General features: G+C 39.4%; 1 protein-coding gene across 1 annotated transcript in view; it reads left to right on the forward strand.

Annotated features, from left to right (window-relative positions):
• Positions 1 to 21,517: 21,517 nt before the first annotated feature.
• Positions 21,518 to 23,247, forward strand: part of CHSY3 (chondroitin sulfate synthase 3) — a 314,150-nt gene continuing 312,420 nt past the window's right edge. Inside the window, exon 1 of the mRNA XM_004462173.4 lies at positions 21,518 to 22,506. Coding sequence (XP_004462230.1) covers positions 21,693 to 22,506 — 814 coding nt within the window. The 5' untranslated portion in view covers positions 21,518 to 21,692. The remainder of the gene's footprint in view (positions 22,507 to 23,247) is intronic.

Here is a 23,247-nt window from a genome sequence, read left to right on the forward strand (position 1 = left end):
ATTTTTTATCCTGCCATGTGAGAGAGGCCTTGAGGATCACTTAAGCACGAAGCCCCCAAGAGGCTGGGCCCATGGAGCCATTCAAGGCTGAGGAGAAACCCTGTCATATGCCAGATCACCACGTGGTAGGCCGCCATGATCACCAGTAGCTGACTTTGCTGAGAAAGCATGCCTGATGGTGCCTTGATCTGGGCATGTCAGAGCCTCAGAACTGTAAGCTTTTACCCCAAGTAAAATTCCCATTATAAAAGCCAGTCCAGTTTTGTACTTTGCATCAGAGGCCTTTGGCAAACTAAAACACTACCTATAACCCAGAGTTTTCTTTCTTACTTCTTTTTTAATTAAGTGAATCTATATATGTGACATGTTTATGAAATATCTGGAACATAATGTTGTTGTTATACAAAAAAACATCTTACCAAAAATATAGCAAATATTTTATTTTTCAGCATATATTGAACATGCACAAAAATTCACCATTTGCTTCAGAAAGGTAATTTTAGAAAAAGGATTTAATATATCTTGTAAGAGAGAATTTAGCACAAATAGTTATTAAATAATTAACTGAAAAGGCCAAAAATTAAAGTATGTTACCACAAGGTTATCAACAGCTGAAAGCAGACACCATCCCTATGTTCGGGAAAATAAAGGGAAGAGGTGGGAATTAATAAAAATTAAGATCTTGAATGTAGGGCTCAAGGAACTGAAACCCAGATCTCTGAGGAGGGTCAGTATTTGACAGGTGCTAGAATCTCTGAGGGTAGCATGATGAGGCTGACTGTAAAACTTTTGGGGAAAATATAAAATATTTTCAATCACTACTATGGAAAGGACACAGCAGTTTCCCTAGTTGGGAAACACACAAGCATAAACAGCATTGCAAAGATGATGCTCCCAAGAGCAGGAAGCAAAGAGGAAGGAACAAGTGCCCTTTCCCTCCTACAGCCTTTATGTCAATCTTCAGTGCCCGTGATCCACAGAGCCAACACGAAGTCATCCCGGAGCAGCAGTGTGATTTGGAAGGCTCAGCCCCAACATCACAAGGAGAATCTGGAAGGATGGGTTTGCAGCTAAGAGATGATATCTTAATAACTGGCAAAGCCATCCCTTTGGCTACTCAGCATCCATACAAATCCTTCTACAAATATTTGAAATTCCGTATGACAAAAGAACTCCATATTTCTACCCAACATAATGCAAGTATTCTTTATATAAATGAATATGTTCTAACCCTTGCCCAAAAATAAGAACTAAAGTTCCAACAGTCATTGTATCCATCTCTGAAAGATAGTCACACCTTCCATTTTTGCATAATGTTAATTATTCCTCAAATTCAGTTATGGTTCCAACTGACAATTGTGTTACTTTAATACAATTCTCACATAGAACTTGTATGAAATAATAAAAAAAAGTAGGAGGTAGTGCATTGGGAGAATTCCCTCCAAGGTGAATGACAACTACCACTTACTTGTACCACTTACCATTACAAGATAGGCATATGCTTGGTGGGCTTTTTGGATTTTAGAGGAGACATATACCACATTTGAGTGTCCTCTTTGGACTCACCAAGAAAAATTGTATTATGTTTAAGTCATTTTGCATTTTTGGTTCTAATCATTACATATGCTGAATTTAACATCAAAAAGTGGGGTTAAACTCAGTATATTTTGTCTAATATTTTCTAGAGTATACAGAGATAGTTACCTTTCAAAAATTTCAGATTGTTGTAGCTTCTCTAATGCATTCTCGAAATACATTGTCTCATTTCCTGTTTTGTTTTCATATGATTAAACTTGTATTTCAATCTACATTATTTTCCTTATCCATACATAAATCCTCATGAAATCTAAACACATTTAATTTGAAGTTATCATTGATTATAAACAATGCATAAGTGGCCTTTCACTACTTCTACAGTAAAGGAAGTTTGACTTGTTTTCTTTGAAATGGGAATAATATATTTTAAAATGCATTAGTGTATCTTTCTGCTTTTTTATCTCCTTATAGGTGACTTCCCTTTCCATTCTTTCACAGGCATTATTTTTCATCAGGACAGATTATAATTGTCACTGGAAAAATGTCAGGATAAAGATAGAGTCAATATTTAGTGTCTGTTATCCAGAATGTGATTTCTGAGTCAATAATATGAATATGAAAATAGACTTGAAAGCCAGGCTTTGTTGAGAAGAGGATTTCATTAATATATCTGGGGCCAAGAACTTGCTGACCAGATGATAGATTATTACCATAAACCAGGAAGGACAAAATCAGTCCTTGCCATAGAAAGAGGCAGCGAACACCTGCCCTCAATGACCCTGAGTTGAGGAAAGGGGAAGATGACAGAGATCATGGAAGTGGAGGTCAGATTGGTAATTCCTGAATTCGCCTTTTCCAGCCTGGTATCCCAGGCATCCGTGGGAATGTATTTTAGACATGATGGAGAGAAAGTGGAATACAGAATTGCCTCTGCCTTGCCCTCTATTTAGAGCCCTGGGAGACCACCATATAGCCTGGCCCCTGTCCATCTAGAGGGGGCGTAACAGCATTGGCTGAGAGGGTGGTAAAAAAGTCAAAAATAGCCTTACTGGGGAAACGGACTTTGGCCCAGTGGTTAGGGCGTCCGTCTACCACATGGGAGGTCCGCGGTTCAAACCCCGGGCCTCCTTGACCTGTGTGGAGCTGGCCATGCGCAGTGCTGATGCGCGCAAGGAGTGCCGTGCCACGCAAGGGTGTCCCCTGCGTGGGGGAGCCCCACGCGCAAGGAGTGCGCCGGTGAGGAAAGCCGCCCAGCGTGAAAAGAAAGAGCAGCCTGCCCAGGAATGGTGCCGCCCACACTTCCTGTGCCGCTGAGACAACAGAAGTGGACAAAGAAACAAGACGCAGCAAATAGACACCAGACAACCAGGGGAGGGGGGGAAATTAAATAAATAAATAAATCTTAAAAAAAAAAATAAAATAGCCTTACTGGCTCCTAATGGCAAAGAACATCACAAGGACCACATAAATAAGATTGGGGAAATCCATGCCTCAAATACGAGCTATTGTTAAACTTCTCCCTCCAATCCCAAGAACTATTTCTCCTCATGGACAGTTTAGAAAAGCTACAAAAAATAAAGAATCCCTGCATGTATTCTTTGGACATCTGTATTGTGTATATGTGACTTAGACACCACAATAATTTATCTATTGGTTTAAGAGAGTTTGGTGATAGTAGCTCTATGCCCATGATTATATAACCTAAATCAAAGGCATTTTAATAACAGAGAAATGTGGAAATTTTGCAATTTATTACTTAAGCTGTTGGTAATGCTGATATTGTATAGTAAGAAATGCATAGTTAAATTACAATAATATTAAACAGGTTCACTCACTTATTCTATATGAATTGTACAATTTGGTGTCCTTATGATATTTTGCTACCCATCTATTCCAGAGTACTCTAACTGGATTCATTTTACAGAATAAGTGATATTAAAAATTATCTCAAGTGTTATAAAAGACCAGTTTTACAGAATAGGCAGATGCATTTATAAGTTAGAAGCAATAAAAAAATCTGTATCCATAGTCAGAAATTTCGATGATTGACTCTATGCATATTTACATTCTATTAGTTTTCATCCAGGTTACATTCTTACATTGTCATTCTATACCTGGAATTGACTATCTCTAATTAAATAGAAACAACAAAATTTTAATATAAAGTATCATTCAAATATAAAAATTACTGCCATATTTTTTCTTAGTATAGAATAATTTTAGTTTTAATGTTTTATCATTTTTGTTGCCTCATATACTAAAAGCCCTAGACTGGAACTACATTCTCTTATTAATATTTGTCACAGCATGTCTGCAGACATGTGTGCTATATTTGTATAAAATTCCCAGGAAACTGGAAAGTTAATATTCAAGTGTTCTACAATTCTGTTAACACCCATCTTAAAAAAAATAAGGAAAATTTACGACTAAGGTACTGAAATAGCTAATAAAACTTCTGCCAATTTAAAATATCTGCTGGTTTGGTACTGTCCATAGACTTTTTGTTTTACTGCCAGAATCAAAGATTCTATTTAAAAATTAAAATAAATAGAATGTCTGGGCCACTGGTTGGCAAGTTTTGATTCATGGATTTTGTACTGCTGGTATCATCAAAGAGAAGAATTTATGTCTTGACTTTTTTTTTTTAAATTTTACTTTTTATAAGAATTTCTTCACCTTCCTTGAGTTCCTTTTAATTTCAGGGAGCTGTATTTTCTCTAACTTGACTTTGCCTAAGTATTGTTTTTAGTTCCTATTTTGTTATTTGATTGTTTAAATGCATCTACTCTTAACCAGTGATTTTTTTCCATTTTGGATACAATTTAATATGTTAACAATAGTTTGCAATTTATTGAGCCAGGCATTGTGGTATGAGATTAATATATATGCATTTTCTCAATTAATACTGCTCAATTAAGGAAGTTGGTATTATTCTTATACCATTTTTATGGAAGAGGAAACTGAGTCATAGACAGTAAAAGTAATTTGTCCAAGGTTGGCAAATGAAAGCTGGGGTTTGAGACCATGGGATCTGGCTTCAAAGCACCCTTAATAAAAGCTTAGAGAAAATTCTATTGGTTGTGAATTATAGAAGTCCATCATAAAGTTGCTTGAGAAGTATGGCATATATTGCCTAGCATAGATGAAAAGTTGAGGAGTGAGTCCCCAAACATTGCTGGATGCAGATGCTTAAGCTCCATCTCTTGCTATTCTTCTGGTTTCATTCTCTTCACACCCAGACAGCCGCCTGTGACTAGCACAAAGAGGGCTTGCAAGGACCTTCCAGTCAGAGGGTGTGGAAAAGTAAAAACATTTTCACTTTCACTGTCTGCTCTTTGGGATAATATCCTAGGGAGGATGATGATTAGCTTGGGCCAAGTGTCTATGGCTGAAATGGCCTTAGGGCTTATAGTGTTTTGCCTGGTCAGACTTGAACCACGTGCCCACCTTTGGGGAAGCTGTGGACAATATTCTGCCCCACCTAAACTACAAAGGCTGAGCAGGTTTACTGAGGAAGAGAGGAGAAATGGTTTCCCCAAAGGATGGTTTTGTGGGCAGGCAAAAAGAAAGAGTCTCTCAGTTCATCAAATGTCCCTTAAAGCACAATAACATGTTCTGTGAATTACTAAACTTACACAAAGCACAAAAACACCACCTAAAACCTCACAAAACCACTTTGAGGTAGGTTTTATTTCCCTTTTTTCAGATAAAAGAAATAAAGACCAAAGTGATTTGTCCAAGTTCACACTATATCTAAGTCATCAGACTTTTCAAAGTGAAGGTATGTATCCAACTGTACTGCTACTGGAGAAATAATTTATAAAATTCACCTGTCTAGCCCTATGTGCAATGACATCATACCTAAGCTTCAATTTTTTTAAAGGAGTAAATAAATTTTAGTGGATGAAAGTACATGTTGGTCTGATTTACTCTTTCAGCATTTGGTGATAATTAATCTTTAAAAAATTTTCTAAGATCTTTTGTATCCTAAGACTTATTTGTAATTTCCTGATGATGTAAAATCAAAGAGTGGAAAGTCTCTACTGGATGAACATCGGCTTTTTTTCACATTTTTAGATGAATAAATATGAATTATGAGAACTATATTTCATGAAATAAATTCAAAAGTTGCAAGAACTTGAAGCAATAAGAAACATTCTATTGTTAATATTTTAAATAAGAATGAAGGGACATTGGGAAAAGGAACTTTTTTTTTTTTAAGATTTATTTATTTATTTATTTCTCTCCCCTTCCCCTCCCACCCCGGTTGTCTGTTCTCTGTGTCTATTTGCTGCATCTTCTTTGTCCGCTTCTGTTGTCAGCAGCACAGGAATCTGTGTTTCTTTTTGTTGCGTCATCTTGTTGTGTCAGTTCTCCGTGTATGTAGCAGCATTCCTGGGCAGGCTGTACTTTTTTTCATGCTGGGCGGCTCTCCTTACGGGGCACACTCCTTGCACGTGGGGCTCCCTTACACGGGGGACACCCCTGCATGGCACAGTACTCCTTGCGCGTATCAGCACTGCACGTGGGCCAGCTCCACATGGGTCAAGGAGGTCCGGGGTTTGAACCATGAACCTCCCATGTGGCAGATGGATGCCCTAACCACTGGGCCAAGTGGTTAGGAAAAGGAACTTTTAAAAAATATTTGTAAAGGTCATTATTTCTCAACATGGGAGGACAATGTGCAGTATGAATCTTAGTCTACATAATCAATCTACATGCCATGTGACATTTTTTTTTAAGTTATCTTAAGTTTATATCCAGGCCTCCATTTGGAGAGGATATTGAGAAACTTAAACTAAGAAATTCCTGGGATATGTCTCCCCATCCGGGGTTGTCTAAAATCTTAAGGTCATGTACAGCATCAATATCTGGAATGTTCAGTGGTCGTTGCTGCCAATACCCCCAGAGTGTCGTCCTTTCAGATCTAGTGGCTCTCTACTTCCCTTCTACAGAGAGCCCTGCACCTTTGCAGAGGCTAAGGCCACTCTACCTGGAGGCTGCCACCTAGGGGGACTCAAGACAGCAACGATTGTGGGAACCACAAATCTTGGTTCACAGGTTTTAGAAATGTCATTTTTCTCACTCTCTGGACTCAAAAACCTTACTCCCTTCTCTCTTCACCTAGTAGGACATTCAAAATAACTATAATCCATGCTGTGTAGCAATGCTCCAAAATGTACTCATCATCAAATTCAAAGAATGTACCACACTAATGAAAGAAGTTGTCCATGTGGGAGTAGTTGGGAGTATGGAGAGTGGGGTATATGGGAACCTCTTTTATTTTTTAATGTAACATTTTGCGTGATCCTGTATCTTTTTTTTTAAAAAGACAAAAAAATGAAAAAAAAAAATCTAATCCATGAGCTAATACTTGTACAAATAACAAAAATGGCAATGATCCTACTACCAGCCCTGCAGAAAAGCCCTGGAGCAAGGAAATGCAAATGGGCTATCTACCTGCTTTACAATAGAAGGAAGAGGGAGTAGCACAGACGATAAACATACACTATTATCTCAAAAATGTCCCGTCATACAGGCACAGTCAGGATTTGCAGCTTGAATTATGAGTTTCATCAGTGTTACCTCTGAAATAATGCCTCAAATGACAAGAAAACCTCATCACCTCTAGGCGTCTTGATGTGAGGCTAATCAAATATATCTCAGCTCCACTGAGTTGGAGATAATGTCCAAAATGGCTGCCAGCAGGATACCTAAGCATTAGGAAGATGAAGGAATGAGGAGACACCATTAGCAGAATAAGTGGAATAAATACTTAGAGCTGCTAGAGAACAGAGTTAAGAGGACAGGCATAAATGCCTATAGCTAAAATAAAAGGCAAAATTATTTTGCATCCTGAAACAGAGAGGTACACAGAATTTTGGAACTGAAGAATTTTTAAGCTCATCTAATTCAGGAATCATCAGCCTATGTTTCCAGGGTCCATGGAAAAGTTTGAGGGGGAAAGATTTGATTGGAATTTCATTTAAAAATATTTGTGTTTAGGTATTTTAAAGACTGTCATGAAAAGCAACAAGTAAACCTAAAAATGTTATAGTGTGTAGTACGTCAAATGTATGTATAACCTAAACTTAGTTTGAGATCCTAGCTTTTACAAATGATGGGGCTCCATGAGACACATTCCTAAGGAATGTGTTAGAACTTAGACAAGTTCATGCACCTCCTGTGCTCAAAAATCTCTGAGATGGCTTCCCATCCCACTTGCTGTGAAAGCCTTACATGGGCCAACAGGGTCTCCAGTGCGTGCTCCTTGCCTTTCTTTTCTTTTCTTTTTTTAAAGATTTACTTATTTATTTATTTCCCCCCCTTCCCCTCCTCCCACCCTGCTGTTTTTGCTGTCTGTGTTGTCTTCTCTTTTTCTCATTTTTCTCTCCTCTAGGATTCACTGGGATTTGATCCAGGAGAGTCCTGATGTGGAGAGAGGTTCCCTGTCAATTGTATCACTTCAGTTCCTGGTTCTGCTGTGCTTCACCTTGACTCTCCCCTTGTATCTCTTTTGTTGCATCATCAGCTTGCTGCATGACTCACTTGCGTGGGCACTGGCTTACCATGTGGGCACTCATGCAGGCACTGGCTCACTGCACAGGCACTTGCACTCACTGGCTCACCACGTGGGCACTCACGCAGGCACTGGCTCACTGTGCGGGCACACTTTCTCGTCTTCTTTTTCACTAGGAGGACCCAGGGATTGAACCCAGGTCCTCCCATATGGTAGGTGGAAGCTTTATCACTTGAGCCATATCCACTTCCTTCCTTGCCTTTCTAACCTCATCTCTTACCACACTCCCCTTGCTCACACATAGCCTCCTTGCTTCTCCTAGCACATGCTCCTGTCTAAGAACCTTTGCCTGGAATGCTCTTTCCAGAGGCATCACTGTATGTTGTTTCCTCACCTCATTCAAGTATGGGCTCATCTATCAACTTTTGGATGAGATCTTTCCTGACTACCATATTTTAAAATTTCCTCTCCATACCTAACCCCCTTCCCTGTCTAATATTTTCATAGATTTTACTACTGTTCTACATACCATACAATTTAGTAATACAATGTGTTTTACTTGTTGCCTATCACTCCCAAATAGCGTGCAAGCTCTCCAAGATAAGGGCAAGGAATTTGGTCTGCTTTATTTAGTGATTATATCAGAACCTAGAACAGTGCCTGGCACAAAGATGATACATAGTAAATATTTGTTGAATGAATGAATAAGAGAGCTTGCTGGTTAGTGACTAAAGAACAAATGCCACCTTAGATAGACCAAAGCAGGAGACCAAAGTTTTTTTCAGTGTGTGTGTGTATAATTAAGTAAAGGTCATATTCAAATACAGGAAATCTTTATTAAACACCTTCTGTGTTCCAGACCCTGTGTGAATTTAACTTGTTAAATACACAGAGCAACCTGCAATAGAAGTTAATCAACCTGAAGTGAAGGAACATTTTAGAATTCTCCACTTGCCCGCTAGTCACTGTAAAGGTTTTACAGGTTATCTTAAATATGGAATGCTTTGAATGTCCACACATCTTTTCCCCTCAATCTTGCTCAGCAGTTCTCAAACTAAAGTGGCATAATAAATATCACCCATGTGTAAACTACTTTATGGGCAAAATAAGGGACTTTCAAGGGTAATTTTCACTCAATTCAAGTTTTCAGCTTATTTTAGAATCTAAGTTCTTATAAAATGTAACTGATTTACACTAATTTTGCCCTCAATGTAATTTCAAGTTACCTTCTTTCTGCTTGGACTTAAGAATAAAGCTTCAACTGTCCTATTTGTGTGCATATTTGAACATTTTGTTAAGGAATGCTTGAACAAGAAGCTTGTTGTTCCTCACCACTCTCTTTAAAATTCAAGCTTACTTATGTCCACTCACACAAAATTGCAGCAACAAACCCATCTGCCCCACGTCTGCCCGTCACAGCACAGTAGTCAGCAGTCCAAGAGAGCACGGAAAGTGGTAAAATATTGCAACTTTATCTCTGATTCCAAATTGCTGGTATTTCTGGCCTGATTGCTGTATTTTGATTAGGAGAGCTGTTTTTTGATATAAGTAAAATCAAAATTTTCTACTTCCTTTTTAGGAATCTGGATTAGCTTAATTTCAGAGTGTCCTGAAATCGCAAGGTGAGCTTTAAAAATTGCTGCTATTTATAACCATTTATCTGCTTGAAACAGAATTCTATTTTCTAAATTATCCTACCAAAAATTGTAGGCTGAATCTTCTTTAAGATGGTAGCTGTCATCTACAATCTCCAATGTTAAAATTTTTGTTCTGTCCTCTTATCTATCATGTTCATCCAAAGTGCCCCTATTTTTCCTGATTGATTGTTTTAGTGAGAAATTATTAAACATTTTAAACTAATGTAAATAAATATACATTTACTTGCTTTAAGTAGAGGAGTTTGGAGTATGATTTTTTTAAATTTAATTTTATTTTTTTTTAGGTTCTGGCTCTGAAAAACTTTTGAAAACCATTGCTCTAGCTGGGGTGGTGGCAAATTTTTCCTTAAACGTCCAGATTTAGGCTTTGTAGGCCAAGAGACAAAATCAAGGATATTATATAACCATTTGAAAATTAACCATTTGAAATTGTAAGAACCATTCTTAATTCTGTGGGCCATGCAAACACAGGTGGTGGGCCGGGTTTGTCCTATGGGCTGTCATTTGCCAACCCTGACCTACCCCTTTACCTCTCTTATAAAAAAGGTGAAGAAATGCCTAGCAGAGTTGCGTTTCTTGTTGAAGGTCTACAGGTATCATAACAACACTGCGAGAAAAGCATGGACTGCGATACAGGTCTCCTGATGTCTGACACTGCTGGATCAGATCCCTGGACTGATAAACAATATCCTGGAAGGAGAGAGCAATCGACACAAACCGCAAAAGACCCCAAACCATAGCTGAAGCCAAAACCACATTAGTAACTACATAAACGCACACTATATAAAAGAACCCACTTTAGCATTTTTTTCCTTCTCCAACATTCAGATGATAACATACTAAACCTCACTGTTTTGGAGTGCAAAGGAAAATGTCATGTGACTTCTCAGGCACACAGACACACACACATCAAATAAACTGTATCAATATATACACATATATGTATATATGTGTGTTTGTATGTATGTGTGTGTGTGTGTGTATATATATATTAAATTCCACAGGCTATGAACTATACATATAGAAAAAGCCAACTTACTATCTTATCTTCATGGCCTATTTGTTTCCAAAGAAATAGAAGTTTAAGAAATGTAACTTAATAAATAAAAGAGTAAAAACAGAAAAATATAACTTCTTTTTCTTTTCATAGCCACAACTTTACTTACTGATGTAGAGGCCAGAATGTTAGTGATATGATTAGGGATTGCATAGCAGAAAATGAGTTTGCTTTTGATAGGAACAAGCTTCCTTTTTTGGGTTATTTCAATTAGTTTTACTGAGCAAACATTCTAGGGAACTTAGCACAGACATTATTATTCCACAATCAATTTTTAAAGTCCCTGTATCACCAAAAATGAACGGTAAAGAGAAAGAATAACTCATTCTATCTTTACTATGCAGACTGTACTACTATATAACTTAACAGTAGTTTAAAGCAAGTTTTCTATTTAGTCTAGCTAATAAAAGAACAGAAGAATTAAAAAATTAACAGCTGTAACTTCTAATGAATTAATGGGTCTAGGCATTCATTATCAACAGCTGCTGACATCAGACAGAGAAATAAATACTGTGTGTCTCCTATTGAAATAACATGACACCATCTATGATGTATTTTGTTCAAAAAGAAAAACTGAACTTGTGTCCCAGCAATTCTCTAGATCCTACTACCAAATTTCCAGTTCACAGGACATACAGAAGACAGAGACACCACAGGGATGGAACCTGCAAAATTTTGATTGTGGTTAACCTCATAGGACAATTACGCCAGGGTATAGATTATTTCAGCAAATACAATTTAAGGAAAACCGGAGATTGAGATAGAGCATATCAAAAGAAATTTGAGAGATATGTAAAACAATACTATACTGATTTTTAGAAAAATATGGAATTATTTTAAAAAATGAAATTGAAAAAGCTATAGTAAAATATGGAATCGATGAAACTATTGGCAATTGAACAATAATTTGATATTTGATAATAAGGAATGACTATAAAATCTTTTATGTGAGGTAACGGCGTTTCCGTTATCTTTTTAAATTCCTTATCTTTTAGAGATGCATTATAGATAAATGATATGATGTTTGTCTGGGATTTGCTTTAAAATGATCCAGCAGTAGCCAAGTGGGTAGGGAATCCAAACCACAAGACAGGGCAGTATTCATTCATTCTATTTGCAAATATCAAGTGAGTGAGTATTTTTCTATTATTTTGGGCCCAAGATGCTAGAACTTTAACTATCCATCCATGTCTTTTGAGGCTGGTAAATGTCAGTTGAAGGATATTAGAGTTTTGCTTTTTTATATTAGTTTGTTTAATGTGTATTCTTCAGACTTTGAATAATCCCATTTATCAAGAAAGATACTTAATTGCTTAGGTGTCTTGTTATAAATGGGGATTTCTGGACCTTACCTTAGGGATACTGATTCAAAATGATCCATATTTACTATTGATGTTTATGCACATTAAAGGATTAGAAATACTTACGTAGGAATTCTGAGAATCCCACTTTGAGGAAATACTGACCTAGAGTCAAAGTTTCAGTTACTTTTACTGTGTTATGACCAGTTGGATTCTATATATCTGTAAGAATGTTAGAGCTATAACATCCAACTCTGTGCTGCTAATACTAAAACCAAATTTTAATTTTAATCTGATTCAGATGGTAATGCTGCTATTCCTGTCTGCTTTTCTGTGAAGGTAGACACGGAAGTTGCTGTCTGGAAAAAAAGTGTGGTGTAGAGTGGAGGGCGTGGTGAGCAGAACTCTAGCAAAGGGCTTAGGAATGCAGTGTTCCACCCACCCCTCACTTATTTTTTTGGGTGTGCCTTAACCATGCCTCCTTTTGAATCTCTTTGTGCCCACTTGGGAGATGAAACCAGAAAGTATCGCTGAGAAATCACATAGCGGTGAGGTTAACATTTACTCTTATTCCTTACTTGAGTCTATTCTTTTATTCTTCTTGCCCAATAAAGATTTCAAAGCTAAGGACACAAGGATCCAATGAGAGAGAGAATCAATCATCATATTTTGTATCCTACATAATATTCTTGTAATAATTTCCGAAAAATGAGCACTTTTAAATTTCCTGTGGAATTTCATTTATAAGAGCCAATCTAACTTTTTCAATCAGTTCATAAAATTTTATTTGGATTTAGCATTCCCTCTATTCCTAGAGCTCCTGTTGGCAGCAGAAGGCAAATTACTACTACTTCAACATTATTGGTATGGCAATGTTATCTTCTTTTCCTTGCTAAATTTTATGACTCTCTAAATCTAAAATGAACTTATTGAGACATTCTTTTTTTGGTACAATAATACAAAGTGGGTGGAGATTTAGAATGATGTATTACCCTGCAGTTTGTTTTTGTAAACATGAAAGTGTATTCTAAAATTTTCTGTAAATACTAATTTGTTACTGAATACAAATTAGACTTAGAAATGTCTTGAATGGTTTAAATTCTGTCTCAGAAGAGGAGTTCCTGTCATTTGTAAAAACGTTGGCAAAAAAAAGTCAAACTACCGAATTCCTAAAATGCAATAGGTGTGAATCTAGAATCTTAGAAGCAATATTATGTTTATAGACATTTCAAAGCTTCCAAAATGCAAATTCAAGGACAGCCACTCTTATGTCAACTCAGATTATTTTTCCTAGAATATTTATTGTGCTATTTCCTGGAAAAGAAAGATATAAATAAAGGAATTTTCCTAGACCAGTATTCTCAAATGGTTTGTTCTTGGAACTTCTTTATATTCTTAAAAATTAATGGGGATCCCAAATATTTATTATGTTGGATACTTAAAAAATTATGAAAAAAATCCAAAGTATTAATTTATTCATTCATTTAAAAGTAATAAACTTATTATGTTACATAAATAAAATAGCTTTGAAAAAATATATTTTCCACACACGAAAAATGTAAAAAGTGTGGCAGAAAACAAAACCTTGTCCTCCCAGAGCTAATATTCTAGTTAAAGCCATAAAACCTGATTTTCAAAATTAACAAAGGACTTGTTTCATTATTATTTCACCATGGACTTAAGAAAAAGTCTTCTGCTAGATGCAATATTAAAATGAATTATAAACTGTGCTTGCCTCACTCACTTGAGATGTAAAATCTTGGCTAGAACATACACTTTGCTAAACATAATTCATCAGATCCTTTTGACAATGACTAGGGAGACACAATACTTAACTTCTCATGTACCCTAGTAAAATATCCTGATATTTAATAATAGCTACATAAAAGAAGAAAAACTCTAGTATCTCCTCTTGTGCTTATTTTGATAGTATGGTTATGAAGAATGTTAGAACAATGAGGTATGTGTGTATATAATCATAGATAATCGTATCCATATGTGTCACTATGCCATATATTTGTATATTGATACTTAAGAAAGCACCACAAAAATTCTGTTAAAATGTTGATATCCAATTGTCTGTTTGTTGTTTAAAAAGTGAGTTTTAACTTCATAGAAATATAAAAGTCAATCACCAACATATGGAAGGACAATTCACCCCAAATGGCTCAAACTATCACAAGAAAGAAGAGTGAATATGGAGGATTCACATTTCCTAATTTTAAAACTTATAACAAAGTGAAAGTAATCAAAACAGCATGGTACTGGCACAAGGGAAGACATATTTAGAGTAATAGAATCTAATTGAGAGTTCAGAAGTAAACTGTCACATTGTTCTTTGACAAGGATGTCAAGTCCATTCAATGGGAAAAGAATAGTCTCTTCAACAAATGGTGCTGGGAGAACTGGATATCCATATGCAAAAGAATGAAAGTGGACCCCCTACCTCACACCATACTCAAAAATCAACTCAGAATGGATCAAAGTCCTAAATATAAGAACCAGGACTATAAAACTCCTAGAAGAAAACAAAGGGAAACATCTTCAGGACTTTTTGCTAGGCAATGGTTTCTGAGATGTTATATCAAAAGCATGAACAATGAAATATAAATAAATGGGACTTCATCAAAATTATAAACTTGTGCATTAAAGGACTTTATCATGAAATTTAAAAAACAACCTACAGTATGGGAGAAAACATTTGGAAACCACATGTCTGATAAATGTTTACTATCTAAAATATATAAAGAAATCATACAACTGGACAATAAAAAGACAAGCAACCCAATTAACAAATGGACAAAAGACTTAAATGGGACTTTCTCCAAAGAAGATATGCAAACGGCCAAATAGAACATGAAGATGTTCAACATCATTGGCCATGAGGACAATGTCATATAAGTTCATTGATATGAAATATGCAGAATATGCAAATTCATAGAGTCAGAAACTAGAATGCAGGTTACTAGGGGCCTGGTAGAGATAGGGAATGAGGAGTTAATATTAAATTGGCACAGAGTTTCTGTCTGCAGTGATGGAAAGTTTTGGCAATGGATGATGGTGATGGGGGCCCAACTTTGTGAATGTAATTAACACAAAGTACATACAGGCATACCTCATTTTATTGCACTTTGCAGATAATGTGTTTTTCACAAACTGAAGGTTTGTTGCAACACTGCATTGAGCAAGTCTCTCAGCACCATTTTCCCAGTAACACGGGTTCACTTAGTGGCTGTATCATATTTTAATTAAGGTCTGTACATTGTTTTTATTCTTTAGACATAATGATATTGCACAAAATAGAGTGTAAAAATTTTTATACGTACTGGAAAACCAAAAAATTCATTTGACTAGCTTTATTTCAATATTTGCTCTATTTTGGTGATCTGGAACTGAACCCACAATATCTCAGAGGTTTTGTATGTAGTTGAAAGTAGATGTTTTATTTTTCTCATTCTTAAGCAAATGCCATGTAATGGGTTGACTTAAACAATAGGAATATATTGGCTCATGGTTTTGAAGCTGGGAGAAGTCCAAAATTAAGGTGTCATCAAGGTGATAATTTTTTCAGGAAGACTGTGGCATTCTGTGGCTGTGGCCTTGGTCCTTGGCTTTTCTGTTACATGGCTATGCACATGGCGGCCTGTCCTGGCTTTTCTCTTCTCTTCCAGGTTCCGTTGACTTTGAGCTCCTGGCTGCTCTCTCGGGTTTTTTCTTTCTGTCTCACTTTCACTTTGCTTATACAGTATTCCACTAATCCAGATTAAAGCTCAACCTGACACATTTGAGTCACACCTTAACTGAAGAAGCATCTTAAAGATTTTATTTATAATGAGTCAACGTCCATAGGAATTGATTAACTTTGTTTTTTTTTTTGAGGCACATAGCCCCAAATCATAATAGTGAATTCAATGGAAAATATTAGGTTGTATGTAAATTACCAGAAAAAAAAAATCCATGGAACTGTGCAACACAAAGACTGAACTCTAATGTAAACTATGGACTATATTTAACAGCATAATTTTAATATTAATAATATTATTTCATTGATTGTAACAAAGGTATCACACTAATGCAAAATTCTAAAAATAGGGAAAACTGCAGGTGGGAGGGGGCACGTGAAAACTACTTTCTGCATGATTTTTCTGTAAAAACTGCTCTAATTTTTAAAAAGTGAGCTTTTAAAGCTTAATATACAAAATGACATGTTAGGTAAAATAAAATATATTACTAAAATTAATTTCCCCTGTTCTATTTTACTTTTTTAAACGCAGCTACTAGAAAATAAAAAAATTTCTTATGCGACTCTTATTATGTTGTTATTGGACACAACTGATATGTGGGTCAGGGAAGGAAACGAAGTAATAACAGGGATTGCAAATTAAAGAAACAAGAAGAAAGGAGGCACATGCATTTTATTTTAAATTTGATAAGTTAGAAAATATTGAATTTTAGTTTATTGATATTTTATAAGAATAGTGAAAGGAGAAAATAAGAATTTCAGATTAAGTTCAGATTAGTGATTAAGAGGTATATAAAGATTTTTCAGCCTACTGCTAAATCATAGCCTGTAATTAATTAAAGAGAACAAAAAAAATTCTTTACATCATAAATAGTGCTTCTTTCTTTGTAAAATCTTGATTGGGTATTTTGCTTATGTCTAAGAGACTGCCAAAGGAATCTGGAGACAGAGTCGTAAAAATAGAAGTTTTAATTTTGATAAGATTGCTTCTTGACAATTTCATAAATGACAGCTTGTGTCTCATTCTCTTCTTTGCAATTTGCACATATAGTTTAGACAAATGGACCTTTTCTTGATTAGATAAATCTATGGAAAATAAATGTTGAATGTGGATTGATCTTAAAAGAAATGAAGTATGTTATTTAAACTTTTTGTTATAAAGAATATCAAATTTACCCAAAGGTAGAACCTAAAGAATAGTATAATGAAACTTCCTATTCCCATTGTACTTCCCCAAAAGCCAGTCAGTCAGCACATAGCCAAAATACCATTATTGCATTTAAGAAAGAAATAGATCATCTTTTTCAGATATCCAGTCAGTGAAAAAAAACATGAAAAGATTTAACTAAAGTGTGTTAAAAGTGCTTATCTAAATGCAAATTAAAATTAGATCCTGAAATTTACATAGTTTTATGATCTGCTCCAAATCATTATCTTTTCATATTTTAGAATATGATCTTTCATCATCCCATCATGGGCTGATCTCTGAGGAAATGGAAATATAATCAAGTGGTTATTTTGTTTTGTCTCTATGATTATAATCTTCTTCAGCAATGTCAAAAATATCAGATAGCACTATCTATCCCTTAGAAACAATGTGAATTACCATTATGATTATTAACCACTAGATGCCACAGTTGCTTCACACAAATGAAATCAACTCAGCCTTGATTTGTCAAGAAAAAATGGAAACATTGAAAATACCATAGTAACTACTGAATCAAAATGTCAATACCATCCTAAACTTAATTTATACCATGTACAGAGCATATACTGATCTGTTCGTTTAAATATTTATTTTTAAATTTCAAAATATGATACCCCACTTTTAAAGCCATTTGTACTTTTTCTGTGATTGTAAATTATTACTAACTCTTTCCAATTAGTGCAATGACTCAAGGCAGTACCCTCAAAGCAGTCTGTCAGTCCGTTCAACGGCTCTCTACTAAATGTGTCAGACTTGGTCTTGGGGTGTAGGCCCCACTCTCTCCGTGAATGGCAGCCAGGCTTTCTGTGAATGCTGTGACACAGGCTCCATCATCTCTGAGCACTGGGGTGCCAGCATTCTTCCTGAACAATGGACCGTAAGGCCCACCCCATCTAAGAACCAAGATGGACCTACCCTTTCCACAAACATGGGTGTGCTTGCACTCTTGACCTGAGGAAATCTCTTTGGTCCAGACCTTGGCTTCCATGGTTCTGCCTTTGAAGTCATTCTTCCTTCAATTCATTCCTTCTCTGCCCCTTTAGTCCAGGCTGGCAGTGGTTCCACTCACACAGATTTTTTGAAATCCTTGCTGGCATGTGTGTAGTTTATGTGGGTCCAAACCATTAGACAGTAGACCTTTCCACAGATCCTTCCTTTATAACCGCATTTCCAATCCTGCTCTCCACTCAAATGACTGACTGGATCCATTTCAGTCACACTTTCTTCAGTTAAACCCTCACGTGGAGCCCTGTCCTCAGTGGACTGACTTCCCCAAACTCAGGTTGGTTTCTGACAGAGCTTCAGGCCCTAGTTTAGGGTGTGCTACCTGGATAGGCTGAAAACTTTCAAAATCATCAATGTCTGGTTCCTTTGTGCTTAAGAATTTAATTTTTAGCCTATCCTCTTTCTCTCTCATTTAACTTTGTGTTAAATGTTAAAAGTTAACTTTTTTTAACATCTCCCTCTCCCTCTTTTTTCTTTCAAAGCACATTATTATCTGATATACTAATGGATCTATTAATTTATTTATATAAATATGTTACACACATACACATGTGTGTGTGGTGTGTGTGTGAGGGAGAAAAAGACAGAGAGAAAGAGATAAAGAGATTTCTTAGTAGAATACAAACCCCACCAAAACAAGGGTGTCTGTGTTTTTTGTTTTTGCTTTTACTGCTATTTCTCTAGAATAATGCCTGGTCTATGATGGATATGAAAAAAGTGTTAAATAAATGAAAGAATGAAATAGCATAAACAAAGTAAAATGATATTCTAAGAAATTTTATAATGAAGGGATTGAGAAATGAAAAGAAATAATATTTTCTGAGTATCCACAATAACTAAACACTGTGTAAAGTACTTACCTACAATAACTTAATAGATTCTCACAGAAACTTGCTTACAGATGAAAAATCTACAACTCAGAGGATTAAAATACCTTGTCCAAGGTCACAAAGCTAGTATGGAATATCACATTAATACCCTTCATTATATTTCACAGTCCTCCAGTGCCTTCCCAAACTTCTAGGTTAAATTAGGTGCTCTCGTAAATATTGTCTCAGAGAACTGCATTTTCCTTTCATATAATTTAACACCCTTATAACTTATTTTGTAGCATGTTGTTTAATGTCTGTACTCTCCACTGCACTATAATCCCCATGATGGGAGGCAGTGAATATATCTCATTGGCATCTCCATGTCTGGATCTTCCACGTTGTCTATTATTTGAGCTCTAATAAATATTTGTTGGATAAATGAGTGAAGATAACTTTATTTCAAAGATTATACACAATTGATGAGTTATTTGTGCCTGATGAGAATTACTGATTTTACAATCAACTACATGAATGGTACAAATACAATGAATCCCAGTTGGCTACTGAAGGGGAGAGCATGGTATGTGGGTGAACTATTGGTTATTCACTATTGACCATGTATGATGGGAAATCTTCTGGAACTGTGCTGTTCAATCATGTAGCCCCCAGCCACAGGAGCCTATTTTCATAAAAATTAATTCAAATTAAATAAATTGAAAATTCAGTTCCTTAGTCATATGAGTCACATTTCAAGTGTTCAATAGTCACAGAAACTTCTATTGCACAGTGGGTGTTCTAGAAAGTTTAAAATGTCCTTGGGAATATATATTTTTCAATCACAATGGCCTATATGTTTGATTAGTTTTAAATTCTAACTAAAATTCAACTTTGACTATGTAAAAAGAGAAGAAAAAGTTCAAAGATCTTTACTCCCAAGTGTCTCTGGACAGGACCTAGGCATGGAAAAGGCGCTTCACTCTCCAGCAGATGAAACATTTAGTCAGATGTACTCATGGACAGCCAGTGACTGATGTGGAAAGCACCACTCCTCCCAGGCTCTGGGCAGGCCCGCTGTTCCAGGGATGCCGCCAGCACCTTGATGGATTGAGCCCTTGAGTCTAATGCCATTCAATACCATCACTTCGCGTTCGATGTATAAAACAGAAGACTGAAATTTGAGGAAGAGGAAAGCGTTTGGGACGCCAAATGCATGCCAGACTAGAGTTAGATGCACAGACTTTAGAGAGAAATTTTTAAAATATCTCTTTCGTTAAAATGTCACAGGTAATTTCTTCAAAATCACAATGATTTTGGCCAATACAATTTGATTATTTAAATCTATTGAAGATTTTTCCTGCTTCATTGGAGAGGTAAAAATGTCCCATTTCCTTAGAAAATGAAATGGTTTATAGGCAAGAATAAAAATTATATTTTGTTTTATTTTCTGATTAAATCCACTTTTTAGACGTTTTTGCTAAGAATTTTCTTAGTTTGGATCTACCACGTTATGGCACTATAAATTTGTTCACCTCTTTCTATTACTTGCCAGTCTTCTGGACCAATCTCTTACCAACATTGAAAATAGTTCCTGGATCTTATTTCCAGAGAAGAGAGCAGAAGGAAAGCAGAAGGAAAGACGAAAAGCAGGTCCCACATTTCCCAACTCAACAGGTGGGAACATGGAATTTTTATGTTCTCTGAGGATTGAAGCCCCCACTCACCATCATTTTCCCCAGCCTTCCAAAATAGGTATTTCTAATTACTCTGAGATTTCCTAAGGAGAGGCACTGGGTGACAATGATGCTTTTGTGTTAAGACTCACTCGGGAGGGCTGGTAAAGGACTGGGGTGTTGGCTGAGCTGGCAGGAGAGGTGGTGGGATGGGCAGATGGTTTCCTGAGCAGCTAGTGGGATAAGGAGTGGTGAGAGAAGGCACGGAGTGGCAGCGGTGAATGGAAAGGGAAAAGGACTGAAAACGCGAAGAGTGGAGGGCCTGCAGCTCTGGGCGGGGCAGTGTGGGGAAGGGTCACGCCAGGACTTAACCGGCTGTGGGCCGGGGGAGGTGAGCCGCCAGAGAGATGCGGGAGCTTGCTCCGGGCCCAGGATTCTGAGCTCCGCCGATGAGGTCAGTGGAATCGACGCGCTGGGAGGCGGGCGGTGGAACCCCCCGACGCCGGGAGTGGGGAGGCCGGCTGAGGGGCGGGACGGGACGGGAACTGGGACTGACAGCCAGGGCCGACCGAGGAGAGAGAAGGGGGCGTCGGCGCTGGAAGCCGGAGGCGGCCCGACAAGGATCGTTTCCTTCCGGAGAGGAGGCACTGGCGGGGGGCGTCCCTGGGCGGGGGACGGAGAATTACCGCGGCCCGCGCTTCGCCTGGCTGGCGGAGCTGGTGCTCGCGGCTCCTCCTCCGGGCCAGTTTGGAGCCGGGCGGCGGGGGGGGGGGGGAGCCGGTAGGCGGAGAGCAAGGGCGGGGGCTCGGGAAGGAGGGAGGAGGGAGGGACCAGGCGCGCCAGTGACAGGGTGGCAGCCTAGGAGCGGACGCGTTGCCGCCGCCGCCGCTCCACCTCCTTCTCCAACTGCAGCTCCTCTCGCTGCTGCTGCCCCTGCCGCCGCCGGGAGAAGTTTCACTCCCTTTCCTCGCTCCGAGCACCGGGTCAGCACCGGGTCCGGAGCGGAGCGGGGAGCGCGGCGGGCAGCTACAGCTTCGGCGGGCGAGGCGCGCGGAGCGCTCCGACACGGAGCCCGCGTCGGCGCCTCGGGGGCAGGCTGCGGCTGGGGCTGGGGGCGCCGAGGCGGAGGAGGGGCGGGTGTGAGCCGGTCACCGGCGCGCTGCGCTGCTCCCGGGGCAACCGCGATGGCTGTGCGCTCCCGCCGCCCGTGGATGAGCGTGGCATTGGGGTTGGTGCTGGGCTTCACCGCCGCGTCCTGGCTCATCGCCCCCAGGGTGGCCGAGCTAAGTGAGAGGAAGAGACGCGGTTCCAGCCTCTGCTCCTACTACGGCCGCTCGGCCGCTGGCCCCGGCGCAGGCGTGCAGCAGCCGCTTCCCCAGCCCCAGCCCCAGCGCCGGCTACGGCCCGAGCAGTCGCCGTCTCCCGTGCGCCTGGAGCTCCGAGGACCGCAGTTACCCGAGGCAGCGCCCGGAGTTACCAGTTTTCGGAACAGCCCCTGGCAGCAGCCACCACCGCTGCAGCAGCGGCGGCGAGGACAGGAGCCCGAGGGTGTGACGGTGCTCCCAGGCGCCCCAACGGCCGAGGAGGAACCTCTGGAGGAGGACGGGGGCGCGGCTGAGCAGCAGCAAAGGGGCAGGCCGGGTGGTAGCCACAACGGCAGCGGGGACGGGGGCGCCGCCGCCCCGAGCTCCAGACCCCGGGACTTCCTCTACGTGGGGGTGATGACCGCGCAGAAGTACCTGGGCAGCCGCGCGCTGGCGGTACAGCGAACCTGGGCTCGCTTCATCCCCGGCCGCGTGGAGTTCTTTTCCAGCCAGCAGCCCCCCAGTTCCAGGCTAGCCCAGTCCCCGCCACCCCTGCCTGTCATCGCGCTGCCTGGCGTGGACGATTCCTACCCGCCCCAGAAAAAGTCCTTCATGATGATCAAATACATGCACGACCACTACCTGGACAAGTATGAGTGGTTCATGCGCGCCGACGATGATGTCTACATCAAAGGTGACCTCCCAGCGTCGGTTGTCCCGCATGCCCGCCTCCCCTATTTCCCTTTTCTGACTCCAGCGCCAGCCCCTGCCCTGCCCAGCCTCTGTGCTGCCTCTGCCAGCACGTGCTCCGGGCTCCCTCAGCCCGCGGTCCCCACCGCTAGCTTCCACTCACCATTCCTAGCCCACTCCTCTCCTGCGGTCTGGATCCTCCTCACACCTTCCCGTCTTTTTTCGCCTTCCTCACTCTTGCTGTGTTTGTTCCCGCCTAACGTTTGTCCCTTCTCTTTACGCTGTGGAAGAGGTGTGGAAAGCGAACCTAGAGCTAAACCAAAGGCCATTCCCACGCTGCCCTGGTCTGAAAGCCCCCTTTGCTGTTAGTTTCCCAATTAGGTCCAGAGGGGCGTGTCCACAGTAAGAGAAGGGAAGACTGAGCGTGCTGGCGAGAGCGCGTACGGAGATCCGGTTTTCTTCCTTTATCCCATTGTCCTTTTGTTTCAACTGGATCTCACACAGTTTCGGGACTGGTGAGATTGAGCAATCCTTTTACCTATCCGGGGAGCCTTCCCTGTGCGCTTTCTTTTCTCTCGCACCACCCGCGGCGCACTGGGATTTCTCTGGCACCCCACCACTACCGCTCACAGCTCTATCCAGCCACTACAGTGCAGTAGCAAGCCGCCCTCACGTCCTGCCACACCTCAATAAAACCCCGGGCGGAACAGTATATTGTCCTGAATTGGTGGTGGGGAAGAAGGGA

This window comes from Dasypus novemcinctus, chromosome 2 (assembly GCF_030445035.2).
Source record: "Dasypus novemcinctus isolate mDasNov1 chromosome 2, mDasNov1.1.hap2, whole genome shotgun sequence".
NCBI classification, from domain to species: Eukaryota; Metazoa; Chordata; class Mammalia; order Cingulata; family Dasypodidae; genus Dasypus; species Dasypus novemcinctus.